The 20289-nt window shown below is 32.5% G+C and overlaps 2 protein-coding genes across 2 annotated transcripts; one reads left to right on the top strand and one right to left on the bottom strand.

Moving 5' to 3' along the window:
* Positions 1-313: 313 nt before the first annotated feature.
* On the top strand, positions 314-2020 carry LOC143074771 (uncharacterized). The gene is made up of 2 exons (XM_076250056.1): positions 314-437; positions 772-2020. Exons 1-2 carry the CDS (start codon positions 423-425, stop codon positions 1339-1341), a joined length of 585 nt encoding a protein of 194 aa, XP_076106171.1. The 5' UTR covers positions 314-422; the 3' UTR covers positions 1342-2020.
* Positions 2021-17202: 15182 nt separating this feature from the next.
* Positions 17203-17974, bottom strand: LOC143074770 (interleukin 17-like protein). Its single transcript, XM_076250055.1, has one exon. The coding sequence runs from the start codon at positions 17933-17935 to the stop codon at positions 17408-17410; it is 528 nt and encodes a 175-aa protein (XP_076106170.1). The 5' UTR covers positions 17936-17974; the 3' UTR covers positions 17203-17407.
* Positions 17975-20289: the final 2315 nt, after the last annotated feature.

The following is a 20289-nucleotide window of genomic DNA, read 5'->3' as shown; positions in this document are numbered from 1 at the left end:
GTTAATAAAAGATAACTTTTCTATATAATTTTCCTGATAACTCACAAACTTGTATATCACAGGTAAATAAAATTTAAACCACAAAATCAATAAAAGTGTGTGAATTGACTAAAACTACTGAGAGGAAATCACCTAATTTTTAAAGACCTTCTAATAATAGCTAAGGAAATGATAACAGATGACTTCCGCGTGATATCTTGCGGTATTATTATACAATACAAATTTCCCACAGAGGCTAGGTGATCTGTTGAATTGCGGCTACTTCTCAGTGGATGAATTTAAAGATATTCCAAATCTTAAAAATAGATACATCCTTTTTCAAATACATATATATATATTGTCTTAGTATGTCTACAACATAACAGTAGCAGTAAGACAAGAACACAAGAAGCCTAAATAAGTTAACAAGAAAAAAATACAAGATGAATTTTATCAATGTAAGCAACAATAATTAATTGTACAAAATGCAACTAGTAGTTTTTATGAAGTAGCTATTCGATATATGATTATATTTATTACGACCTTTTTCATATTTTAAAATTTTATATAGTACCAATATAGCTTTATTCAATATTTGAGAATGTGAAATTATAAACTTTAAAAAATGTTACAAATTGTCAGTAATAGCTCTGAAAACCAACTTCACCTTTATAAAAAAAAATGTTGTATTTAATCCAAAATTGTGAAAAAAATGTCTTAATAAATCAAAGATTTATACATGTGATTGACAAAAACTTAACTTTTCAAATTGATTTTTTTATTCATTTTCAGATCTTTAAAGCTGTCGTACTATTCATCTTCTACAGTTTCATATCTGTCAAAAGTGCCCCCACATGTACAGATCCATCAAATTTACAGACCAGATTCAATAGTTTAAATGGAGGTGTAGATTACAGATCATTATTTTTCACGGAAGGTTGGACACAGAACACATTAGAAGCTGACTTCGGTCAACTTGTATATTTTGGTATAGATAAAGCTCAAAGCAGCTGTCCTTCAACATTTTTAAAAGGATCTAATCTTCCTTTAATGGTACGTACATCATGCCCATGGTATTTAGAGAAGACTCCATACAGCGCTGAAACATTCCCTCATGAACTCTACAGAGCCAGCACTAAATGTACCAAGTGTATAGATGCTTCCGGGGATCAAAAATGTTCACCAATTCAACAGAAAATTCAAGTATTAAAAAGAGCAGGATGTACAAATGGATATTATAAATATGAAGTAACAGACACGTATATTCCAGTAGCCTTTGTATGTGAACAGCCAAGAGAAGTAGTAAATGATGTACAAATAACCACTGCCCGCCCACCAGCTGACGGACCAGAGGAAATGTAAGGTCTATGTATTATATCCAACACATCCTTTCCAGAGTAATTGGAACAAGCATTGTAATGTCCTATGGACATATATGAACATGGTTGTATATTTTTGATATTAAATTGTAAAATACTCAAATCAACGGTTACATGAGTGCAATTTCCGTCCGCAATCAAACAGTCTCGAACTGAAGCTAGTCACTGCCTTTGTGTGTATATATGATAGTATTTATTTCCGTGAACTTGATACTGATTATGTTTTAAGACATTCCGTTTAATATTATATTTAAGTGTGTGAGATTGTGAGTGTGTGTATTGTGTGTATTTTTTTTATTGTTTTTGCTCTGTTAAAATAAAATTTGTAAATGTAGAAAATTGATTTTAAGGGGTTTTATGTATTTTATTTTTTTATTTTAAATGATTCTTTAAATGTATTTTTGTTTAACGTACGCGTGAATAGTTATTGAAATATGCATGTTTACTGTTCGAAATGTAGTCAATGAAACAGGGTTGTATTTGTTTATCAAAGTCGTAGTTAAAATGTGAATGTAGTTTAAGAATATTATAGATTTGCTCAAATTCTCAAATTGAATCTTATCATACATTTTACAATGTATTGTTTTATGCTCTGTTGCAATTGTTTTAGTGTTGCATTTATTTTTTACTGCTTTTCTTTAATAAAATTGATAAGATATTTATTCTGCTTTAAATATGTCAGCAAAACGCTTTTACAAGTAAATACATATAGCCAGGAAAAATTTATTATACTATACATAAAACATATTCCTCATTTCTAATTCATAAACAGCAGGAGAGAACCTATAGTATTGCTGTTAATTTGTAAAGTATACATAACATTCATTCTTAGTAACATATACAAAAGAAGATGTGGTATGATTGACAATGAGACAACTCTCCACAAGAGACCAATCTGACACAGAAATAAACAACTATAGGTCACTGTACGGCCTTCAAAGCCCATACTGCATAGTCAGCTACAAAAGTCCCCAACATAATAGTTTGTTCTAAATGAGAACAGCATACAACTGGACATTTCAAAAATTGTTTGAAGGGAAAGCTAATTCTACCAAATGACACCTACAGCATTAAATTTGTGAAGCAAAGCACGCTCACAAACAAAGTTTGACTTAAAAAAAAACATCTACTGGTTAGAAACACAGAGTTTCTAAAATCAGACAGGTGTCTATATAGTTTTTAAATGTATTAAATATTTCATAAAAAAGTCTTTCGTGTCTATAATATAAGAGGGTCATTCAAAACTCATACGTCGCACAATTAACTGACAGAGCCATGGCTAAAAAGAAAAGACAAACAAAACACAACATATAAAACTAAAGATGGAGCAACACAAACCCCACCAATCTGTTTCTTGGAAAAGCTTGTCATTTGTTGAATGTCTGATGTTTAAGCTATCTCCATCAAATCACTACATTTTCGGCGTACGCTGTTGTAAAAACAATACCAAGAAAACATTTGATTCTGAAACGGCAAATTTCAATATCAATCGTAATATTAGGAATTTAAATAAATATTATACGAAGGAAAGCATAAAAACTCAAAATCGGAAAAGCGTAGCATGTAGGCAGAAATTAGTTGGTTTCGGTTAGTTAGAAAATATTTAAATGTGTAAGTCACCACTGTACAACGGGAGGTAATACGTATAAAAAATATAAAGGACGCCGCATTTTTGCGCCTGTCCGTATTCGGGTGCCTCTGGCTTTTGTCAGACTTGTATGATTTCTAATTTTAGTTTATTATGTATATTTCGGAGTTCAGTATGACGTCCAATATCACTTACAACTATACATTTTTGTTTAGGGGCTAACTCAAGCACGCCTCCGGATGCGGTAGTTTCTCGCTGCATTGAATATCCATTGGTGGCCTTCGGCTGTTGTCTGCTCTTTAGTCGGGTTGTTGTCTCTTCCGAAATATCGTCAGCCTAAATCCATCAATTGGAAATACAACTTCAACATTTTGATGGATTCAGTCGAGGATTATGCCAGACAATGGACTAAGAGAGAAGGAAGACGTAGACACTCTTTCCGAATTGATTAAGGCTGTGAAGTCGTTGATACAAATCACAATTAAGAAACTGAATGGGTCTATCAATGTCCATGCTACGTCAATCTTTAAAGACCCAAAGACACTTATCCTACCTCCATGGCAAATATGTTATTGTCCCCGCAGATAAATCCCCAAACAATATCGTTTTTGTGTGTAAAACTCATTACATTAACTGTTTGATAAACGATTTAGGTATTGACAAATCACTTGGAAACTCAACATATACCATCACAACACTTACCAAAGATAAAATCCTAGATATTTATAGGTCTGTTCTATGTTCCTTTGGAATTTCAACCAAAGATGAAGAACTGGATCTTCCATCACTGTATTGGATACCTAAACTACATAAGTGTCCTTACAAACAACGGTATATTGCTGGGTCTTCAAAGTGCTCCACGAAACCTCTTTCTAAATTATTAACATCTATTCTATCAGCAATCAAAGCCGGACATAGTTATTGTGAAACTGCCTATTCTAGAGGTGGCGTGAATCAGATGTGGATACTAAAACAATCCAAAGATCTTTTAAAGTACATACAATCTAACTCTCTTTCATCTTCCAATAGAATTAAAACATTTGACTTTTCTACACTTTACACAAGTATTCCACATTCCAAACTAAAGACTAAATATTAGAGTTGGTATTGTTTCATAAAAAATAATGACCAAAGTAAAAACAAGTATCTTGTCTTAGGGAGAGATAAATCCTACTTTGTAAAGGATCACTCTGATTAAAAAAAAATTGTCTGAATCTGACGCTATCAAGATGGTTGATTTCTTGATTGACAACCTATTTGTTACGTTCGGAGGACGTGTTTTTAACAGACTGTCGGCATTCAAATGGGAACCAATTGTGCCACTCTTCTTGTCGACTTGTTTCTTTATCATTATGAGGCTGATTTCATACAGGAACTTCTTAGGAAGAAAGATAAGAAGTTAGCAATATCCTTTAACTCTACTTTCCGCTATATAGATGATGTTCTCTCACTAAATAATTCAAAATTTGGTGAATTTGTTCAGTGCATCTATCCAATCGAACTAGAGATAAAGGATACAACAGATACAGTTGAGTCGACCTCATATCTTGACTTACATCTAGAATTTGACAATGAGGGTTGGTTGAAAACAAAACTTTACGACAAAAGAGATTATTTCAGCTTTCCAAATGTGAACTTTCCATTTCTATGTAGCAACATTCAAGCAGCCCCTGCATACGGGGTATATATCTCCCAAATGATACGACATTCTCGTGCTTGTATTTCCTACCAGATTTTCTTGATAGAGGTTTGCTTTTCATAAGGAAGCTATCAAACTGGTGAAGTTGAAATCATTCCTTCGTAAATTTGCGGACGCAATCCCGAGTTGGTTGACCGTTAAGAAATAACCGTTTCACAGATGATATCGGATATGTTCCTTACGTCGTAACTACATTCCCCTTCCCTTTTATGAATGTGAACTACCGAAATAGACTATTTGCCGGATTTGTTATAACATGAGCAACACGACGGGTGCCACATGTCGAGCAGGATCTGCTTACCCTTCCGGAGCTCCTGAGGTCACTTCCAGTTTTTGTGGGGTTCGTGCGGATTAATCTTTTGCTTGTATATGTTGTGTCATGTGTACTATTGTTTGTCTGTTTGTCTTTTTCATTTCTAGCCATGGCGTTGTCAGTATATTTTCTATTTATGAGTTTGACTGTCCCTCTGGTATCTTTCGTTCCTTTTTTTTAACACATTCCCCATTTCCATTCTCAATTTTATGATGAGACAATAGCTAGCTTTATTTACATTAGTTAGAGCTTTGTGGAAACAGTCGGATGTGTCCTTGTACTTACTGTTTCTATCTTTATATTTTACAGTTATGATTTAGAGAGCTGTACTATCATTGACGTTAATAGTGAATGCATGTTCATGTATTGTTTTCAACATATCATGTTGGTTGAACGTTAAAACCATTTCACAGATGATATCGGATATGTTCATTATGTCGTAATTCCAATAACCTTCCCTTTTCAAGAATGTGAACAACCGAATAGGCTAGTTATCGGATTTGTTATAATATAAGCAGCACGACGGGTGCCATGTGTGGAGCAGGATCTGCTTACCCTTCCAGAACATCTGAGATCACCCCCAGTTTTTGGTGGGGTTCGTCTTGCTTAGTTCTTAGTTTTCTATGTTGTGTATTGTGTACTATTATTTGTCTGTTTGTCTTTTCTGTTGTTCCCATGTTTTGACTTTTGTTTATTATGTCTGTTTTTTTCACGCATCGTTGTAAATATAACGGAATTTGATGCGACTGTCATATAAATGAGTGTTTTGGCGCTATAAAACCAGGTCCAATACACCATTTTCTACATTTGAAAATGCCTGTACCAAGTCAGGAATATGACAGTTTTTGTCCATTCGTTTGATGTGTTTTGTCATTAGATTTTGCCATTTAAGGAATGCTGTAATATTTTTTTCTGTCTATGAAGAAATAGCATAAAAAATGTGGTGCACACTGAATAACGCGCTTAGCGGGTTATTTAACAGTGTGCACCACATTTTTTATGTTATTTCGATTTTAAACCGTTGAAAACCATGAAAAAACGCTGATGACGTCACGGTCACATGACTGAATTATGTCTATGGGCTGATAACAAAATAACGTCAGCCAATCAGAAGACGCGTTACATCCAAAATTAAATTATTTGAATAGAACTTGACGATTAAATTTTCCTCGGAGTTACGTATTTTTGTGATTTACTTTTTATGTATAAATATAATATATATCTTTTTAGGAATTATGCATGATCTCTAGAAAACTATGTCAGGGATTACATGTATGATGACATCTTTTAAACAAAACTGTTCAAATGTTAAACACAATATTCTATTTTTCTCATTTAAATTTGAATGACATCGAGTTATGCACATCTGTCCTTTCCGACACCAACATCTATTCGATTCACATTATTTAGTTAATGCCACAAATGTCCACTTGAATTAAAGCATTGTTTTTCAAATGTTGACCTTTTGACGAGGCTCTGTACTTATAAATCCCATCATTGTGTTATTGTGCCACTGTTTGTTTACATATTTGTTCGTTTTTATTGTGATTGAGCTAATGTACTGTTGATTGTTGTATCTCTGTATGATAATCCTGAAATCATATCAATGAATTTGTAAAAAAAATGAGATTAAAAGTGATTATGCGTAATCCTTATTTCTTGAATAATCCATAATGTTAGGGACGACATCAAAAAATCAATTAAGGATAAAAAAAAAACTTAATTCGAATAGTTTTGGGGTGGGTGGGGTAAAACTTGCTGCAATTTTTGTTTAACTGACATCATTTTTACATGTTTTTATATATGCCCTTATTGGTCAATCAATTTTTCCCAAATTAAGTTAAGAGGTGGGGTAGGGGGTCAGTGAAAAAACTATATGAATTAAGTTTTTTTTTTATCCTACATTGAACTTTTGACGTCGTCCCTTAAAATAATGATTATACCAATTCATTGAAACACTTTTACGTCCATTCATTATTTCATAATGATAAAACAGGAAATAAACGCTTTGTTGAATTTAAGTACAGTGTCACTAGTTTGTAAAAACCAAGGTAAAGGTAAGCGGGAACTTATCTAACACTTCAATATCGTCTTCCCTTTAAATTATGTATACTTTATATGTATCTACATATCCATTAGCTTACTTCCGCATTGCAGATAAATCTACCACACACCTGCTTCGGGCAAATTGGTTCGTGAACCTATGGTGTAGTTAAAATATTTGTATTTATCTTCAATTTAGGAAAAGAAGTCGGCAATTATCTATTTCTATCAGTAGCATTGAAAAGAATAGAATAGAAGTTTAAACATACAAACATAACCTCTCCTGGGCTGTTTACCGAATATATAAACATAAACAAAACAAATAATACAGGGGTGTGTTTAATATCATAGCTACTACGATGGACTACGTAGATTTCGACTACTGATCATAAACACTGCATTATCTATATCACTATAATGAATTACTTAATTGATTTTCATTGGTACTTTGATAGGAACAAACATATATACTGCAACTGTGCTATTTGAGCAGTCAAATTGCATTGACCGTATATTCATATGTGATATACAGTCACTGACCGTATATCACCTTGTTTATGACGCTGACAATGTGTTTCCGTAGAGTTTTATTTATGACGTCAATAAAACATACAGATTCGCGGAAATTTTACGTCTTTCGCTCAAAATTAAGAAATGATGATTTTTACCCTAAATACTTCATTTAGAACAGTTATAAGAGGTGCAGTATATAAAGAATAACCATACATTGTCTCGAAATATCAATGTTATTTGTACTCGGCTCGGCACAGCCTCGCTTTCTACCTGTTTCTAAGCCTTGTACAAATAACATTGATATTTCGAGACAATGTATGGTTATTCTATATATATTATAGTCAGCCTAGCTGCGTAGAACATGTACATCATTCAACATAAAAATATATCTACGAAAGCCCAGAGAGATCATGCGAGATCCGATATTCGAAATTCGAGCGTAACCAATCAGAGTTTCTTGTTTTTTAGACCAATGAAATGAAGAGATAACAACATGATTAAATCGTGAATAGATATCTGGCGTATTAGTAACTAGTATATCAAAACTAATCCCACGAGAGGGTCAGTTCTACAGATAGCTATCTGCTACAATATTGAACAGTTTTTTTTTAACAATCTCGATCGAAGTAGTGATATATGCCTTTTTATGTGAATAACATTAACGGTACCAATGACATAGCACAGCACAAAATGCGCATTCAGGTAAATAATGACAATTCAGTGATGCTCGGCACCAATTTATTTGAAATTCGATAGCCTTATACAAACATCAACAGCAGATAAAATAAAAGTAAACAAATTAAATATAAAGCCAACCCCGTAGATGGAATCAGATCTATGCATTAGTTAAATGCATTCCTTTTTCGAAATGTTACAACAAATGTGAAAGTGAGGCGAAATATACCAACGAGGTACATTGTAGTCAACTGATAGATCTGATAATGCCATGCCACTAAAAACGTCCAACAGACAAACAACAGTACACAAAACTCACATAAAAACCAAGAACTGAGCAACACGAACATCAACAAAAATTTGGGTCCTACAACCCGAATCTCTATGTAGTTTTTGTAATGTTTTTTTTGTGAATAAATTAGAAAAAAATATATAATTTTATATATTATAACGTGACAATATTGGTAGTTATGCGATAATCTCATTTCAAATTGACAAAACTCAGGTAAAAAAAAATAAGAAAATGCTTGTATCAATAAAGGTCGAATATGAATTGCATTACACCTGACAGCGACTGTGTTGAATTGTTATTATCAACTTCCACTTTTAATGTGGTACCTAACACTACAGGGAGATACCTCTGTAAAATCAGCAGAACGTTTTAACGACGTTGTGTTCTTAAAGGAATATTAATCTTCTCAATGATCAAAATAAGTGTTTGTCAAACTGCTATATAACCAGTGTAATTTTTCTGAATAAATGGTTGGTTCAATTTTTTGGAAATTTTTATATTTTTGTCAAAGGGTCAAAGTTAACACTTTGTCAAAATTTTTAAGAAAATTAAGCGAGCCAAATTAATTTTAGTTAAAGTGTTAGGTACCACCTTAATTTCATTTTTAGCGCTCGTTTAAATTAAACAAGCAAGTTTGTTTCCCATTATAATATTGGTCTATCAATTTAAACGACAGGTATGTCAACTGATAAAGAATGTCAGTGTTGATACAAGATACCCATACATAAATATACAGTCACAGGTGAATGATGACTTCCGGGTTTATAAGGTACATGAACATTCGCTTTGTAATAAAATCTGATAAGATGTCTAACAATTTCACTATTTAATTTAAGGGTAGAAATCAGATTTCGGGATTTAGTTATAGGTCAAAGCATCATTTGTGTTATATTTAGTATATTTTGTTTTCAAAAGAACACACAGTTATAATGTGCTTAGTTAAGATTTAGAAAATATGCTTTTATTTATGCTTTTATTTATGCGCTATCTTTAGCTGACTTCGAAATGAAATTTATATTTTTTCTATCACAATCTCATATTAGAATAGCCTTACACTGATTATATAAACAAAAAGAATATGTGATATGATTGCCAATGAGACAACTCTCCATAAGAGACCAAATGATATAGAAATTAACAATTTAATGTCACCGTACGGCTTTCACCAATGAGCAAAGCCCAATACGCATAGTCAGCTATAAAACATGACTTCTTGATAATAAACTGTTGGTCTCTATGTAAAGATCTCTGGCCTGTGTTAGTCTTCTATGTTTTCTTTTAAAAGTTCATTTATATGTTTTGGAGTTTAGTATAACGTCCATTTTCACTGATCTAGTACAAATATTTATATAGAAGCCAGCTGAGGCCCATATCCGGATGCTCTTTGGTCGGGTTATTGTCTCCTCGACATTCTCCCCATTTCCATTCTCAATTGTATCATAATTATACTGATTCTGAATACGTTTTATATAATTTGTTCATAAAGATTAGATTTTTTTACCTAAGAAAAGAAAAGGTTTTGTTTAATCTAATTTAAAAAATTTAACAAACATTTTATTTTGGACGATTATCGTTCCGGGTTTTTTCCTCTAAACTATATTGCACCACACTAAACTATATTGCACCACACATTTTTTTTTTTAATTATTTATTAGTCCTAAATTGAATTTTGGGGATCTGGATGTTTTTTTCAAAAATAATGAATAATGGCCAAAAAATCAAAGAAAAGAGACAAATGAGCAAAACAAAAAAACGAGCAGTGAAGAAAAACGTGATGAAAAAAGAATAAAGAATAACTATGAAAATTTTAAAAATAAAATAGGTAGTAAAAATACTGAACAGAAATGAACCATGTAAAAATAATCAAATAAATCATATAGTAAAAGGTTTTCATGATTTTTCAAAGAATAAGCGTTATTCTTAAAAGAAAAATACCTCAAAAACGTATAAAATTGTTTTCACATGTGAAGGAAACCCCCTCCCTTTTTACATCCATATCCTCAGTTCTTTGACTCCAAGTTTTCATGTCATTGCTCACAGCTATGTAATAATTAATACAAAAAAATAGTTCAGTGATAATGGACGTCATACTGTACTATTAAAAAGCAAACAAGACTGACTTGGGACAGGAGCAAAATGTGCGTTATCGGTTTATTTTCGATCTATGATTGTGATGATAGAATTCTATATCTAGCCTTTGTTAATCATTTTGTGGGTTTTGTTTTTTTTTCTTATACATTTGTTTTGGAGTTTAGTGTGGCGTCCATTTCGCTGAACTAGTATACATTATTTTTTAGAGGGCAGGTGAAACCCGCCTCCAGTTGCTTGATTTTCGATGCGTTATAGACCACTTAATGCATGGCCTTTTGCTGTGTTCTGCTCTTTGGTCGGATTGTTGTCTCTTTGACACATTTTCCCGTTTCCAATCTCAATTTTATATCATATGAATAAATCATGTTTAAGTTAAGCATTGATAAAAGTGTGGATCAAATAAAAAAAAAAGAAGATGTGGTATGATTGCCAATGAGACAACTATCCACAAAAGACCAAAATGACACAGACATTAACAACAAAAAGATTCATTCTATACACTGAACGAGAAATCAAGCAGCGAGTCTCAGTATGATAAGACTTGGTATGAAAGTGTAATAGCAAAAATACCCGGCTACAAGGTAAATTAAAATGGGAAATTCCATAAAACCTAACAAAACCGAAAGCTCGACTCTATGCATCAAATCAACGATTTTCAGTTGTACTTTTTATTCTCCATGTATTGATAAAGTTAAGAAGTATTAAGAGGCTCATGTATATAGACCAAGGTCAGTAAGGGAAATATCTCTTAAAATCATCAGTTCTTTTGTGTCAACCATTTTCATAGATATATTCTAAGCTTCTAGGATGCAAAGAGTATTTCCAATCTGTTTCAGATAAATGTTTAGAATAAACTGATGAAACTTGGCGTTTACAAACGCATGATTGATTTCAAGAGTTATCTTCCTGAACCAAGGTCTATCCTCTAAAGTTCTAACTCCTTCCTGAAATGTTGAAATTAGTTTGGGGTTGGGGTTTTTGTTGTTCCTTTTTGTTGTTTGCTTCTCAATTATTTAAGTTTTAATTCAAACATCATTGGTTACAAGAATTTGAGCTTTTAGCATACAAATTGTACATGAAGCTTATCAAGAAAACCGGTACAGACGCATCAAATGTGTTTGGTGTGGGTTTTTTTTTTAATATTTGTATCTGATTTGATAAATAAATAAAATATGAAGTGTACTAGTATTGTCTAGTGTTATTATTGTAACCTTTGTTTACCTCTTAAATATATTAAAAGAGGACCTGTATTGTGTGTGTTTCATGAAAAAAATGACAAATTTAAAAACAAACAAGAGATTTATTTCCGAAAAAAATGCATATAAATGTATATTTGTATAAAAATATTAAAAGTATTGAAAATATTAAAAATATTGAACAATGTATAATCTCATTGTATAACATGGACAAATAAATTAGAGTTATAACAGTTTAACAAATAAATAAATGTGATAACAATATAAATAATTAACGGACTGGTACCGGGGCGTCAATAATACTAGCTATCGTCACTGATTGGCCAGTTTGCTCTACTTCTCTAGCCTGGGCACAAACATAGGCTATCGGTAATGGTTGAGTCTTTTCCTTGTAAACGTACAACCCATCACTGTTGCACTGCGTTGTGCGTTCCAAAATTTTAATTCTGTAATTTAATGGTTCACAACTTTTATGTGACCCGATGCAACTTGTACAGTTTGTTTTGGCGTAATATAAACTTTTTGGAAATATACCATCACGTTGATTTTCTGATCCAATCGTCCATGGACAAAGGCTTCTGAACATCAATGGGTCGTTACCTTTCCCTGTAACCGTACAGAAACTTGGACTGGAAGCACGGGAATTACTCATACTGACTAATGCGTTAAACCTGGCATCAATATCATTTTCTGTCCAATCAGAATCCAGAAATAATTTTCGCATATCAAGTCCATTATTGAGCTCATTGAAGCGTGACTGGAGGAAAGTGTCGTTAGGGTCGCTGCAAGATGAGTTTTTGAAAACAGGAGCACCCTCTAATAATTGTATTAACAATGAAAATAGTAGACTGTATATGACCTGAAATTTAAATATATTTCACTCATTAGAAATACGTCTTGTTTAAAACTCCAGAGAGAAAAGCTATGGTCAAGTCACTCGAAGGGTTAGATTCTCATTATGAAACATATTTTATGTGAATAAGACCATTGCGTAATGACATGAGTTAGAGTGAGAAATATATAAATGATGAATGTCGTCTTCTGATATTAAAAAAGTTAGTGCAAGTACCTGTTTAGGTATTAGTAAGATTTAAAATATACGTTTTCAACAATTGTATGAACGAACTTACAATAATCAATCGATAAGGCATGTGCGTCATTAATCACTTGAAATTTTCTAATTAATTTGATTACATTGCTTAGTTTTTGCTTTTGACACTTTTTATCTTGCACAAAGGGCGTAAGTTTTATGTAACAAACATTCCCTTCAAGCCGATTATGCAGTTAATATATATGTTTTCATTAATTCGCGTATTAACACAATCTACGAACAAAAAAACGAAAGTGCCTTACTTGATTTTTCATTGCAGATGATTTGTTTCTTATTTCAATGTACATGTGTTTTCACAAATATATTTCATTCATAATAAAACTATTTCGAAATTTAAATATTTATAAAGAAAAAAAGCGGATTTCCTGAAACAAAATAAATTATTCGCATTTATAATGATCAATGAATGAAAACCTTTCCTCTCTGATAACAATTTTATAGGGGTGGCAACAAGACCAGCTTTTGCTATTTCGTCATAAGATGATAATAGCTTATCAACTTATATTGAGGGGGATTATATGCAACATCATAATATGAAGGGGTATCTGTAGTATACTCTTAAACAAGTGAAACACAACAACTTTACAATGACATTAGGTTTAGTTCTTTAGCACCTATTTGACTGCAACGTCTTTTATGTGAAAACGACTACACTCACAAATCATTTAAACTATTCAGTAATTCAGGGGGCATAGAGTGCCATCTTACCTTTAGGCAAATAAAGTCATGGTCATATATAGTCATGTCTTCTTAGTGGGACGGGTCAGTACCATTTGACAAAATCATTCTTCGTGGTGATACAAGTATAGGATTTGGCACATACATGTACGTTCTTAATGGTGTACTTTGAAAAGAATAATTAAAAAGGGTAGCAAACATATTTTACGGATTTTTCACGGTGGTCGTCTTGAATTTAAAATTGACATCATTTTGTTCAATTATGGAAATTGAAACCAGACCAACACATTTTGCAACGTGATATAGGTATGCGTCATATGTAAGATATTTCTAAAACCGGAAGTTAGTGATCGACCGATATTCGACCGGAAGTTGTATTCAAATTAGATAAATAAACTTTCATTCACTCAATCAATTAACAATTTGAATAAAAGACAAGCAATTTTTATGCAAAAGGGAACATGCATTTGATGTCTTTTACTTGGATATAGACGTCATTTTGAAAATCAAAGATTATTAGATAACCGCCATGATAGGAAGAATTTTTTTGATGCAAATCCCCTTAATATGATTACATGCACATAAAGGCAAGTTCTCACAAAGTTCCGTGCTTGCATTACCATTTGTATGGTTTTTGTGGCAACCTGTTAAACTATCTTGACTTGACTTATATTCAACAGTTAAAATCATGTCTAAGAAGGGTGTCCTTATGGTAAGCGGGATGTATACGTACAAATCCACGTCCGGTATAGAATAAAAGAAGTCGATACCACTGCCTCGTATAAAGCGAGTACCACTTCTATGAGAGATGTACTTTTGCCAAGTGAAAATACTGCCCTATTTCACCTACCCTCATAACTTTGATAGGTGTGCATTAGAAGTAAGAAGTTTGAACACCCTCAGTTTTTGGTGGGGTTCGTGTTGCTTAGTCTTTAGTTTTATATGTTGTGTATTGTGTTCTATTATTTGTCTTTTTCTTTTTTAGCCATGCATGCATGCGTTGTCAGTTTATTTTCGATCTATAAGTTTGACTGTCGCTCTGGTATATTTCACCCCTCTCTTGAAGCAAAACATCCATCCCGTCAAACTTGTGTTTTTTCATACAACGGACGTTATTTTACAGAGGTGTCATACCTTCAGATATTATAGTTCAAAGGGTCAAAATAGTGACCTGACATTATCCAGTTTATGGTGGGGTTCGTGTTGCTAAGTCTTTAGTTATCTATGTTGTGTATTATGTACTATAGTTTTTCTACTTGTCTTTTTTTAGCCATGGTATTTCAGGTTGGGTTTTTTTATCTATGAGTTTGAATGTCCCTCTGGTATCTTTCGCCCTTCTCGTTAAATTTGTTTTTGTCAAACTTTCTGATCAATTCAATTTGCAGAAATTGACTATTGTTACAAGTTATGTGAATAGTCATGACAAAATTGCCACTGGACGTTGGGCAAACAACAATCAACTAAGTCATCACTAAATAAAACTTAATCATCATTAATTCATACACGAATGTTTACCTAAAATAGAGACTATATGTTAGTCATGTCAGAGAGCAAATACTTTAGAAAATACCAATCTTGAATAGGATACATGCACAAAATGCAGATGTTCAAACAAACAAAAGATAAGAAGTCATGGACCGCCTCTGTGTAGCCAATAGTGGTGATAGTGGTGATAGTGGTGTTAAACACCATTAATCAAGCAATATTCAAAACTCGTAAAAAAGAAACATTATTGTTCGTTTATTTTGCGTTAAGGTTTTGCAACGGTAAATAAGAAAACTAGAAGTAGATTATTTAATATGTACTTATATCATTTGGCTTCAAGAAAATTGTGCGTTTCTTGTGTTGTTGAGTATGTAACATAGTACGGGGAAATATTAATTGTTGTAAATCCGCCACTTTTCCCCTTCATTTCCCATTGTTTATCCAAGGCGACATATATGATGTCAAACATGTACCCTGTAATTGGACAAAATGAATCAAGCCCATGTGTCTGCATATACACGTGTGGTAAATTTTTGATTGGAATGTGGATTTGTTTTGTCAGTATTAAACATTATGTAATCCGATATTTTGTTTTAAAATAACTGTAAATGCGCATTTAATTTGCTATTTATACTATAGGCTTATATTCGCATATTTGAAGAAAAAAAAGTAAAAATGCGGATTGTTCCTTGTATAGTTTGAATGGATTATGACGAAGAACAGTTGGCATGAAAGATACAATATTATCAAATCGTATACGGTCTTCTTAATATGGTTTTGATATCTCAAGTTGCACATTTCCAAAACTATGGTGAAAACGAAAATATAATAAAAAGAAATCATAAAAGGTATATTTAATGCAATTATTTCAGTTGTAATGACTCTACACAGCATTAAAACAATTCAATAGGGGCTTTATTGATTGATTGATTGATTGATTGTTGTTTGCTTTACGCCGCATTAGCACAAAAAGGCTATATCGCGGCTTTAGGCTGGGATCCTCGCTCAATGCTCGACTTATAATACAACATCTTCTTATCTCTATGTTTATAATCATGATTAAATTGCAACCAGCAGATTTGAACAGCATGTTCTTGCTTTATATCGTTTAGGCTTCATTCTTTCTAGAGCTTCTTTAAGGATGCATAAGTTATTGTTTATATAAAAATAAAGGTGGCGGTGGTTATAAGTCAAACAGACATCAACCTAAAGACATAAATATTAGACGTGTACAGGTCAATAAACTATCTTAAATAATACACTTGTGTCAAAACAATATATTAAACAAAAATTCGCCTCGAATCCAAAATCCAGAGAGTCTCATTCCAATGTGTTTTTGAAACCTTATGAAATGATGGAAAAACAATCAAAAGCTTTGAAATTGACAACAAACTCAAACTCAATATTAAAATTGATTGTATTAAAAAAAAAGAATTAGTCTTGACGTTACCTTTACCAAATAAAGAGTTTTTATAGTATAAGTTCTGTACATGTGTAATTCAAGGGTGTTGAATGCAAAGCAGGAGATGCTAACCCGGTCTAGTCGCCCCTTTTGAAGTTTCTTCATGTTTGTTTGTTAAATTGACTGTCGCCTTCACGGTTTTTTGTTCGTGTGAGGAAAGTTGTAAACATTCTTTTTTATATCTTTTGTTGAAGACATGCAGGCGGAACACAAGACAATGATTCCAAAAAGATTTAAATCAAAGCACAGACTATCAAAATTCTGACCTTTTTCACGTGAACACCACAATTTCAGATACATGTATGTCACGGGACTGATTATTCTACCAGACAATCGGTATCCAGATAAGCCTAATTGAGCGCATTCCGAGCTGAATTGATCTTTTACTGATATGAATCAGAATGTACACAATTAAAATAAGGGCTTTAAATAGTCTTGAGGACGCTACAGAACATTAACGTTGTAAGATGTGTACAGGAAACTAGCAAAATAACAATAACATTAACAGATTTGTAGGATCAGCATAAGTACGAAAATTAAAATGTTTGGCAATACGAATTCCTATTGAAACCGGAATTACTTTTTAAGCCCTATTTCTTCAAAAATGATATTAAACTCTAATAAACAGACTTTTTTATTACCAATTTTCTCTTGATATCGTAACATTACATACATCTGAGCTGATGTAACATAGATGAGTATAAGTAGTGATTATAAGTTGGACTCTTATGATCCATTGCTGCAACAAACGCTATAGTCGTTAGGAAAATAATTTATGCTCAAACGTTACACTAAGAATTAAGCATGTTAGACTACTAATGAAACTATCAACACAAAGTTAATGACAAATTAAGTATCGATCTATGACATCACCCGTAGGTTGCTGAAATTCGAGACAATAAATCATAATGCAATTGGAATTTCCGTTCCATGAGACATAATTTCTATACTTCGAGTTGTTTCTTTTAACTGAGTACATGTATACGCGACAGGAAGGAGTATTTCTACTTCCTCATATTGGAATTTGTGATGTTTGCAACACGTCTGCTCTAACACTTTAATTGGTACTTGGATTTTCTCACAGACTTGTCCTTTCTTCCCACCAATACATCCTCTATTACATCTTGTATTGGCAAATATAATATCTTTCGGGTATCTATGTTTATTAGTATCAGTATCAAGGAACCACGGACACGTTGACCGGAACATGACCGGGTAATCCCCCTTTAATGTCGTTGATGGACATTTTCTACTTATGTCATGGGCCTTGCTGAGGAACTGTAATTGATAAATGTCCTGGGTATTGTTATATTGATGGTCTGTCATTAGAATGTTTTTAATGTCCAGTCCTTTGTTTATTCTAAGAAAACGTTCATGGAGATTGTCTGGTTCTGAACAGAGTCGTTTCCTGCATGCAGAGTCATGGTACATAAGGAATATAATAACCAGTTGAAGAAAGAAGGTGGCAGTCTGAAAACATACAAAAGCAATTGTAATTTTTACAAGAAACATTTGGAACTCATTTCTGACGTTTTAGCATTATATGTTTAATTTTTAAACGAACTGATTATTGTTGAATAGATACGATGGAAATTAGATGTTCGTTGAATTTATTTTAATGGGTCTACAAACATTACAATCACACTATGATAACGTGAATACCATAATTATATTCAAAATTCGAATATGAATCAGTTCAGACAAGAAATGAATGTTTTGTTCAAAGTATATACATTTTTTTGTACTACACATCTATCAGCATTTCCCAGTGGCTGTCATATACATGTATACAACGGTTTCTCATTTCGATGTACGACATCTATTTTTTTATTATGATTTTTTTTCTTAAATGTTGAGGGTATATCAGACAATAGAGTTCGTTATTTTCATTTGTTAAGGCTTATAACTGACATCCATTATTTCCAAACACTACGAAAATAACAAAAGATACTGTAAAAACGTTGTGCACGATGTTCCTACAACACGACGTTACACTAAAAATGCAGCGTCAAAGAGGGTTTTTGACTTCGATTAATTTTCGATAAAGTTTTGTTCGTTTTTTATATGTTGTTGGTTCTGTTCTTTTTGTGATGTCATTTTATCATAAATTACCTCAAGTTGTGGAAATTGATTTAATAATCTGCACCCTTTAAGTTATTTTACCTAAAAATGCATTACTGTCGCAAGTAATGTAGGACGGGAAAATGGGACTGAAGTACATGTATACGGTTTTCCATAAAAAAAAATGTTTTTTAGATGTACAAAACTTTTTTCATAGGATGTTTAACTTTCATGGTGCATATCATCAGTCATTGTAAAGTTTCTATATCTTAATATACCCCAATACAAATATATCTGACACTCTGCAGTAAATGGAAACATTTTTACCCTTAGTTAATTTGAATAGAATTGTATATTCCCTGGCACATAATTTGTCGAAATACATCCCATCAGTTACTTGAACCTTGGCTTGACAATTATTTCCAAAGTCATCTAATAAGTTGCTTGCTTAAATTGTTTAACTTCTGATATACGTTTTAAAATATAGTAATCTACTCCTGGATCGTCCGTAAAAGCGATTAATATAATCCCGGGTTTTATTAATTCAATAAAATGGTTTGTGTCGCTGTTTGGGATTAGTCGTTCAACTATCTCCATTTCATGCACAAGTTTATATTGACAAAAAGTCCCGGCCTCTCTAGTACATGAATGACTTTCATCACGACAGTTATAACATGATTAGCAGGACAAATCGCCAAGTAAAACATTCCGTGGACTTGTATTAAGTCTTCTAATATTGGTGAATGCACCTTACTGAAGTGACGACTTTAAATGATCTATTTCGTAGTACTTCCGCAACATAAATTAAAATTCGCATTTTACATTGAGAGGACTGTCTTGGTTTCTCCAATTTGTCTTTCAAAAGTTGAACGAAGTTCATGCAATGAGATTTTTTTTTCCATTTCACCATTCATTCTTTTGAATAAATCGTTAAAAGCTATAAACGATTAATAAAAATTTAAAAATTTAACCTGTGTCGAATCTATGTCGCCGGACAGAGTCTATAGCAACATACACTTTTCTTTTTTTTTCGGCAGCCATTATTGCATTAACATCTTTTTACAAATTTCACCACACGATTTGTTTTTATTATCATGAACATTTAATTGAAACTTTAGCACATGTAACGTCGGAAATTAGCGTTTTTCGGATTTTTCGACGTTTTAAGACGTTTGGACAAATTGGCTATCGTTTTGTAATGTGTGGAAACATTTTATTCCTTTAAGACCCAAATATGAAGTTAATAAGAAAAGAATCTTGGCATTTTGTACTCTTCGTGTATCTAACTTTTGTTTTGATCAATTATAAATAACTTATTGAAATATCAGTTAAAAAATACGCGTTAACTGCTTTGAAAAATTAAATATCAACTTGGACAAAATGGCTACCGCTTGAAAAACGACTGTGTAGAGCAGATTTTATAGAATCTGCAATATTTGAACTCACTAACAATGAGGCAAATATTTGTTCTTTTGGTATATGTTATTATTGTCTAACTCTTTTTATTAATTTTCCGCTATATCTACTTATAAAATTCACTTTCAGTCGTCGAGTTAACGAAAAACGTCGTTGGACATTTTTCTTATTCCAGCTTAATATGCAGCCACCGAGTCAAATGAAATTTGACAAAATAACGGCTTGCACACCACAAAGAACCGAAACACTTCGTTGTTCCAGCCAAGTTTCAAGAAGATCAGAGAATAAGAAATAGGTTCACTATACAT

This window comes from Mytilus galloprovincialis, chromosome 5, assembly GCF_965363235.1.
Source record: "Mytilus galloprovincialis chromosome 5, xbMytGall1.hap1.1, whole genome shotgun sequence".
Classification (NCBI taxonomy): domain Eukaryota; kingdom Metazoa; phylum Mollusca; class Bivalvia; order Mytilida; family Mytilidae; genus Mytilus; species Mytilus galloprovincialis.
The sequence above is the reverse complement of the archived record's forward strand: the minus strand, read 5'-3'. Positions and strand labels throughout refer to the sequence as shown.